The following is an 8832-nucleotide window of genomic DNA, read 5'->3' as shown; positions in this document are numbered from 1 at the left end:
AACAATAATAAATAAAAAATAAATAAGAATATCAATTAGAAATTTCAAAATCAAAAATAATATCTAAAAATTATATAAAGTTAATACAAAATAAAAATATAAAAAAAAAATTCTATCAGTTTTTACTAGTACAAACTTTTATATTGCACTAGTATTCGGGTGAAATTATTTTTCAAAATTCGGCCAATAATCGAAATCTCAAAAAACACTAATTTGGGAATGCATTTGTAGATCATCTTGGCGAAACTTAGTTTTATCCGAAGCATTAACTCGAAAACGGAGATAAATGATCAGCTTTTACAACGTAGTACAATTTGCGCCCTTCATTATTAATAATTTTTTTTTTACGTTTTAATAATTCTGAAATTTAATTCTAATTAGTGAATATTATTTCGGTTAACTAGATCTCTTCTCTGTTTACTTTATTTACTCTAGATTATAACCTAAGAAAAATTATAATCTGTATAATGGAGGATAAGCCAAAGAATTTATGGAAGAATATTGACTATTATAAATATCAGGTAATAAAAATCCACATTATAATAAATAATTATAATAATATTAAATGTTTTACAGTTTAAATAATAATTTTTTTAATTATTAAAGGCCCATGTTACAGTTTCTACTATTGATTCAGAAGATGTAGACGAAAGAGTAGTTTATATGGAAGATTTAGAAAAAAGAAAGCAAGTATATGGAGTATGTGGAGAATGTAATGAGCCAGGTACAGGAAATAGATGGTGTCAACCTTGTAATGCTAAAAGGTTTAAGGATAACTTTAAAAATTGGACTAGTGGAAATAAAGATATTGATGAATTTATACAACAATCACAAATTAATGCCGTATATCATACAAAATGTCTTGAATGGATACCTTTTGAAAAATTTCAAAATATTACTTATATTGCAGAAGGTGGTTATGGAAAAATTTATTCAGCCGAGCGACCTGAAGGATATATTAAATATTGGGATATTGAAAATCAAAAATGGTATAGACATCAACAATACAGTAAATATGCATTAAAAAGTTTAAATGATTCTTCTGATATCAGTTCAGATTTTTTAAATGAGGTAATTTAAATTCATTTCACCTTAAATTTAAAAATTATTACTTTGATTTATTTGTTTAACAAAAATTTCTCCTCTTTGACATTTAGATTAAATCTCATCTTCAGATTTATATGTTTAACGTTGTTAGATGTTATGGAATAACTCAAAATCCAAATACTAAAGAGTATATGATGGTTTTATTTTATTGTAAAAATGATAATTTAAGAAATTTTTTAAATAATTCTGAAGAATATATAGATTATAGAACAAAAATTTATAAGCTATTTTTTATTTCAAGAGGACTTCTTGATATTCATAATGCTGGAAAAGTTCACAAAGATTTTCATTCAGGCAATATATTATTTTTTTATAATACTCCATTTATAAGTGATTTAGGAATGTGTCAATCAGCGAATAATAAGCAATCAACTAAAGAAGAGGGAATTTATGGAGTATTACCATACATGGCACCAGAAGTTATACGTGGATATCAATATACAAAAGCAGCAGATATTTACTCATTTGGAATATTGATGAATGAATTCCTTTCTGAAGAAATTCCTTTTAATGATATTCCTCATAATGAATTTTTAGCTGTTAAAATATGTGAAGGACTTAGACCAAAAATTTCCAAGGATATACCAAAATTATTTGCAGATTTGATTATGAAATGTTGGAACGCTGAAGTAAAAAATAGACCATCTACTAAGGAATTATATCAGGTTTTAAATAAATGGAAAGATGAAGTAAAAGACAAGAATACTGAATTGTATTCTCAAATAAAAGAATGTGATAAAATTAGTAAAAGCAAGTTCAAGAACAGATCAAATAAAGATAAATCCAAAAATATACAAACACATCCTCAAGCAATTTATACAAGCAGACTTTTAGATTTCAACAATCTTCCAGATCAAGTAAATTCATCAAATCCTCAAGGTAATTGAACTGCTATTTAACTTTTTTATTAATAAATTATTTTACAATATTAATTATTGTTTGCTTAATTTTTTAATAGACGTTTACCACAATATTCAATCAACCTCGGCAAATCCAAGTAAGTATTCCCGTTAGAATGGCTATAATATTCATATTAATAATTAATACTGCTATTTAATTTATTTAATTTATAGTCTCTGAATGCTTGGATGTCCAATTGAGTGAATTGGGTAGATATTATTTGTACAATATATTTATATATTTAAGTGTATTCGTAGTCCTTATACCTGATTTGTTTATTTTTTTTTTTAGAACTCGATGAAATTTATCAAGGTTATATTGATTGAATTATAACCAACAGGTTAACAAAAGTTAATTTTATTTGGCGTTGCTTTTTTAATTTAACTATATATTTTACTTGAACATTTGTTAACAAGATTGCAAGAAAGGAAACTCAAGCATAAGATTATATAATAATAAAATTTTTAACTAGTATACTTGCTGTATAATTATTATTATTTGATTGATTAAGTTATAATACTGCATTCAAATATAGAAGGTCAATTTCGACTAATACTTTTATATTTTATCCTATATTATAATTAGGACAATATATCACATGTTATTGGTTAATCGGAAATTGAGTCATCAAAAAATAATAAATTGGTGCTATTTTATATTACTTATCCTTCGCTCATTTGATATGTAAAGTATAATACAGTATATAAATATTATTATTCTTTTTTTATAATTAGTTTAATGATGGATAATATGATTTGATTTATAAACTTCATAATTTTCTTATACAAAGATTATTATATTTATTATTTTTAATTTCATTCCTTTCGGAGCGAAGCATATCAGGTGAACGTATTTTTGATTACACGCTAAACACAATAAAACTAAAATATATCATGAATTCATTTGAAAACATTAAAATTAATAAAAAAGAAATTAAAAAAATGTTTAATAATGGTTTAAATTTTCTAATGTATATTTTTGTTATTTTATATGACAAAGAACACGAACTATTACCTTAATAATTATTTAGCAATACTATTATTTTGCTTAGTTTCCATAATAAGGCGTATTTCTGAAATGATATTAACTAGAATTGAAGATTCCAGTGTTGTTTTAAATGTTGCTTTGTTATATTCTCTAAATTGTCTTAATGATCATTTAGATTTATGAAATTTTAAATTTGGTTCGGTAAATAATGAAAAAATCACCACATAACATTAGGTTAGTTAAATAGTCATCAGAAAGTTTTTGATGGACGTATAAAGTGTTGAAAACCGCCATGTGTTTCTCAACACCAAAAAATGTAGGGAAATGAACCCTTTGTATCTCAATGCCACTTAAAAACGTTTAAAAACCCATATTACAATATGTAAATCAACGTACAGTAAAACAATAGCAGGTTAAAAACGTGTATACAATGTATAAGAATGCATATATCGATATTAAAAACGTGCATAGCAATGGTGCTTTTTAATCAATGAACGCGATTATTACATTAATATTGCAATTACATAATGCATATAATACATGTAAATAATACTAATAATACATGATAATACATAACTACTAAAACTATTATTACTTTTCTAAATCAGCTACAACCCGAACTTAAAGCCTTAAACCTATAAGAAAAGAAATATTAGTAAAACATTTCTAATAATAAAAAATTTAAAGTTTCATAGTGAAAGTTACGAGACTTACCCTTTTTAATTCTCAAAATTCTAATAAAGACTTGAACCTACAAACCGAAGTCTACAAAAAAGAAAATAACGAAACATTAGAAAATATTTCAAATAAAGAAAAATAAGAAGTTTCATTAATGAAACCTTACACGATCCAATTAATCCGATATCCCAAAATCCGATATCGCAAACATGAAACATCTCATCCGAAGCCTACAAAAAAGAAAATAATGAAACATTACCAAATTGTTCAAAAAAAAAAAAAATTTAGGAAAGTTTCGTAACGAAACTTACCAAAATCACAAAGCCTAAAAAAAAATAAAAGAAATATGGAAATTAACAAAATGTTTCCAATAAAAAGAAAATACAAAGAAAAACGAAAGTTTCACAAACATATGAAACTTACTGTTTACCTGAACTGAAATTCCAAAAACTTACAGAAAAGAAAAAGGAAATATTAATTAATATTTCCTAATAAAAAAATTAAAAAAAAAGATTTTACGAAACTTACCTGTTTCCAATTGCCTATCCAAAACTTACGAAAAAAATCCAGGTCAAAGTTACCTACAGAAAAAAAAATCCAAGCTGAAGGTTGAAGTAACCATCCAAGCCGACCTATAAAAGAAAATCCAGAGCTGAAAGAGAAAATCCAGGAGGTAGACCTATATGACAAAAAATAAAAGTTAATAAAAAAAGTAAATTTTAAAAAGCGAAACGCTTCAAAACTTACATTTCAATAACTTTCAGAAGCCGAAACCTAAGAAAATAAAAGGGCGCAGGAAAAAGAGAGGAGGGAAGGTGAAAAACTGAAGAGGAAAGAGAGCGAAGGGGAAAGTGGGAAAGTGGGAAAGTGCGGAGGAAGGGAAGGTAAGGCACGGGAAAAATAAAAAAAGTAAAAAGAATAAAGAAACACATTAATTAAAATTTCTTTTAAGAAAGAGTAAGAAAAAAATTGACAGGTGTTGCGAAATTTACCATTTCAGTGTTCCAGTGCCTTTGAACCCAAAATCTACAAAAAAAATTCACAACACCCAATGTTGTAAACATATCGGTGTTCGGCGTTCCCTTAAAATCTACTAAAAAACATAAGAAACGTTACGTTTCTTATTAAAATTTTAAAAAAAAGTTTCGTGAAATCTACCATACATTATGACGATCCAAAATTTACAAAAAGAAATTAAAAAATGTTTATAAAGTATAAGCGTTTCTTTTAAAAATATTAAAAAACACAAAGTTCCGTAACACCTGTTACAGAACTTACCATACATTTCAGCGTTCCAGTTCTTGATAAAAAAAAAATAAGGAACGTTAAATAACGTTTCTAATTAAAATATTTAAAAAATACAAGTATATTTATTTATAGTTATATTTAGTTTATTTCAAAAAAAGGCGCTGAATTTACCGTAGAAAATTTGTTGGTGTTACTAGATATTTATAATCACATGATAGTCATGTGATAGGGTGACATCGTAATAAGATTGTTTGTCACGTGATGGCATGTGATGAGGTGCATCATGTGATGAAATTATTATGGAAGGTCTTTGTAGACGCGACTTGATTCGTAAAGAGTCAATGAGTCATTAGATTAGATGTGAGTCATGATGAGTTATTTTGATTGTACAATGAAATTGATTGTATAATAAGATTGATTGAGGTTTATTCTAAACTTAATCAGGATTGTGATTCAATCAGAAATTTGATAGATTCGATATATTTAGATAATATCTTTTTCTTCTATTTTTAATTATACGATTTTGGGATATTTGTAGTTTATCATTTTTTTCTTTTTTTTTTACTTTGGTGCATGTTTTTAAATTCTCGAAAGGTTTATTGCAATTTTCTTTTTGCAATTTTCTTTTTCCACATTAGTATTCCTACGGGTTGGTATTCCATTTTGTTTTAAATATCAGATTCAAATTTAGGCCGTATGTGCAGGGATTGGCACATACGAGACCGTGACCTTGTCACATGTTCAAAGAAAATTTAAGTTCGGGATCAACATAATCGAATGAAAGATACGAACACATTGATATTATTCAGTATGTTCACAAGATGAGAGATAAATTGCACAAGATAGGTAAATTAACAGTCTAACAATGATTATCAAGATGTGAGTCATAGCTAAGATGCGCTCCAGCAATATATATATAACCGTATTCCGAGAAGATGAAAATAATCAATATTCTGAGAAGTGAAAATAATTGTAAAAATTATAATATGACGTCTCTGAATACTAAAAACAGTAAAGTTACTAAAAATCAAAGACCTAAAAGACAATCCGAAGAAGAAAAATACAAACTTCGAGAAAAAGTAATCAAAGATGATGCGGATAGAAAAAAAAAGTTACACTTGCATTCAACGAATTTAACTACTAGTCAGGTTAAAGATACTAAACCGCAACCTCCTTATGACCGATAAGAAAACAGAAACAAAAACAACAGGGTTATTACGTTCAGTAAGTATCTTCCTAATAATATTTTTTTTTAGGTAATAGTAACATATATTAACATATATTTAACAATATAATAGTTATATATATATATATATTTTTCATTTTCATTATCCTCGGTCCTACTGTACCTATACTTTCTTTAGGATATATAGGAAATACTATGTACTGTATATTTGTATATTTCACATGTAATAACTGATAAAATTTCTAGCCCTGTATTTTTAATTTCTCAAAATAAAGTTAATTTACTCGTGATATTTTTGAATATTTATAATCCATTATTATGTTATCAATGTATGCGGTGCAACAATTTTATTAGTAGCTGAACTATTTATCGTTTCCTCAGAGTTTCAGTATTACATATGAATTGCATAAAAGCTAACCATAAATCAATAGGTCAAATCACATTATCTCTAAACACGCTATAAATCATTCATAATCATTAGTGTTATGAGCGCCTTGGGAGAAAGCGTGTTACGGAATTAAAAAATTGGCCATTGTAATGTCTGATGACTATAGTTTTTACAGAAAATCAAATTTTTATTATTCTTTTAATATTTACATCACCACCAGTAATTATCATTAGTTAACAAAGATAATCCTTTTATTTAATAATACAAAATAGTGACACGAGTCATAATATACTATATAATATAATTAATATAATGCTTGGTTCTAATGTAATACTTATACTAAACAAATTGTCGATCCAGAATTCATTGTCTTTTTTACTAAATTTCTAAAATTCAGTAAAATATTTTCAAAGTGTTTTTGTTCTGTTCCCAAATTATCATAGTAATAATATTATAAAATTACCCTTCTCCATTTTCGAATTTTACTTTTAACAATAATCACTTTCTAATATCAATTTTTTATGATCTAAAAATAAATAAAAATAAAAATAAATCACAAGAATAGTTTTACATAATGTTACGTCATTTGTAACATTTCATAAAATATTTTACAATTTTATACACTTAAGCTAAATATATTACTGTGCCACACAATTAATAAATTCACTAAATAGTTTATGACGATCTCACCACTTATCGGTTTGACGGGACAGTTCATCCAATAACTGATAATAAATAAATATGGAATTTATTTTTTAGTAATTTTTCTATCATTAAGCTTATAATTATAATTTTTTATTTAAAAATTTTTTTATAACTATTTTAAAACAAATTTATATTTTTTTACTTTTTTTACATAAAATATTTTATAAAGATTTTTTTTTTATTCACATTTTTCCCATTTATCTTGATAAAATTAAAGAAATTTCTAGTGAATTTGCATCTATTTTTAATTTATGAATTTTATGTCAAATTTTTCTTTAAAATCGGAATTTATTTTGAGCGTATAACACGCATTTTTATCACGTGAATAAATTTACGGTTTTTTTTATAACACACTGTACATGATTACTCTTTCACACTATTACGCAATAATTGGTATGAATTGTAGTTCGAGTCCAAGGCCTTTTTGGTAAATTCGATCGAATACGCAGTGTCACTTGCCTTGGATATTTTTCTGGGGCTATATAAAAGGAAGTGTTAGTCCCGAACTGTTGTGACTATACCATAGACATAATCAAAATTATCATCACGCTTCCTCTTGTTCGTCTCACATGTGCTTTCAAGCTGTTTGATATTCTGAGCGAAGCCTACGGGAACCTTGTGTTGTTTATCCTCCGTGATACAGATAAGGTCTTCAGCCTCCTATCAATATATTTCCATAGTTTTGTGTTAGTGGTAAGTTATCATGTTTGCGACTAGACCTATTGCACAATAAACCCGGCCTCGGCATTTTTCGCCAACTATTCCATACTGAGGACATACTTATTTATTTAATCCATTACGATGATGGAAGCATGAAGAAGTGCTACGACATATTCATTACACATGGCTGTAAAGTTCCGTAGGAGCGCAACCTACCAAAAATTACTTCCATGCAACGCTCAAAGACCTTATTATCATCTTGAATCTCGTGAATTTGCGGTTCAAGAATCTATACCATCGGAGTAGAGATCATATTCCGCTAATACCTCACTCAGACTAAGGTACGAGGAGAATAGGCGCTTCGGCTTTTCTTTGAGGGTCTGAATCTCTTTTGCAAGTTTTTATAGCTGGTCCAAATTCCAACCCAGCTTACATAAAATAATCCTTACTTATCATATTTCAATAAATACTTGACCATTTATTTTTCACTTGCGAAGTATTCCTAAGGTTTTGCTCTTTCAAAAAATCGATAAGGGTCTCTGTGTCCCAGTTCATAATTAGTCATTAGGTAGATAAATAGTTCAGTGTACCGAGTTTTGACCTTGGTTCAAGAAAGCTCAAAAGGGGGATTTTAATGGTAATTTAGGAAAAAGAGTCGTGCTCAGCTGTTGGGGGTGAACATAGTGCTTTTATAGGGATATTGGTCTTGGATAAAAAAATGTATTACGTTCCGGGGTGAGACCAGATTTTATTCTGGGAAAAAAAGCAAGCGTTAATATACGATTTTATATCGCACAGGCATTGCATCATTTCACGTGACTTTGATCGATTCATTGATAAAAGGTTGACGAAACAACTGATACATAAAGTTGTGAACAGGTCGCATTACGTCATTACGTGATGTTAATAAATAATTTCTATTTATCTATAGCTTTAGTAAAAGGAGAAGATTTTTATAATAATATGAATTAGA

General features: G+C 27.2%; 2 protein-coding genes across 2 annotated transcripts; one reads left to right on the top strand and one right to left on the bottom strand.

Annotated features, from left to right (window-relative positions):
• Window positions 1-467: 467 nt before the first annotated feature.
• Window positions 468-2333, top strand: OCT59_020146 (uncharacterized protein; the record flags this gene model as incomplete). Its single annotated transcript, XM_066148986.1, has 7 exons — window positions 468-521; window positions 607-764; window positions 1053-1071; window positions 1158-1986; window positions 2066-2104; window positions 2181-2216; window positions 2299-2333. The coding sequence occupies 7 exons, from the start codon at window positions 468-470 to the stop codon at window positions 2331-2333; spliced, it is 1170 nt and encodes a 389-aa protein (XP_065989941.1).
• Window positions 2334-3598: 1265 nt separating this feature from the next.
• OCT59_020145 (uncharacterized protein) lies at window positions 3599-4957 on the bottom strand (the record flags this gene model as incomplete). The annotated part of the gene is made up of 10 exons (XM_066148985.1): window positions 3599-3629; window positions 3750-3759; window positions 3839-3902; window positions 3984-3997; window positions 4096-4122; window positions 4201-4214; window positions 4292-4351; window positions 4420-4446; window positions 4665-4698; window positions 4951-4957. The coding sequence occupies 10 exons, from the start codon at window positions 4955-4957 to the stop codon at window positions 3599-3601; spliced, it is 288 nt and encodes a 95-aa protein (XP_065989940.1).
• Between the last annotated feature and the right edge of the window lie 3875 nt (window positions 4958-8832).

The sequence above is a fragment of the Rhizophagus irregularis genome, chromosome 3 (assembly GCF_026210795.1).
Source record: "Rhizophagus irregularis chromosome 3, complete sequence".
Taxonomy (NCBI): Eukaryota; Fungi; Glomeromycota; class Glomeromycetes; order Glomerales; family Glomeraceae; genus Rhizophagus; species Rhizophagus irregularis.
This window is presented reverse-complemented; position numbering and strand designations above follow the sequence as displayed.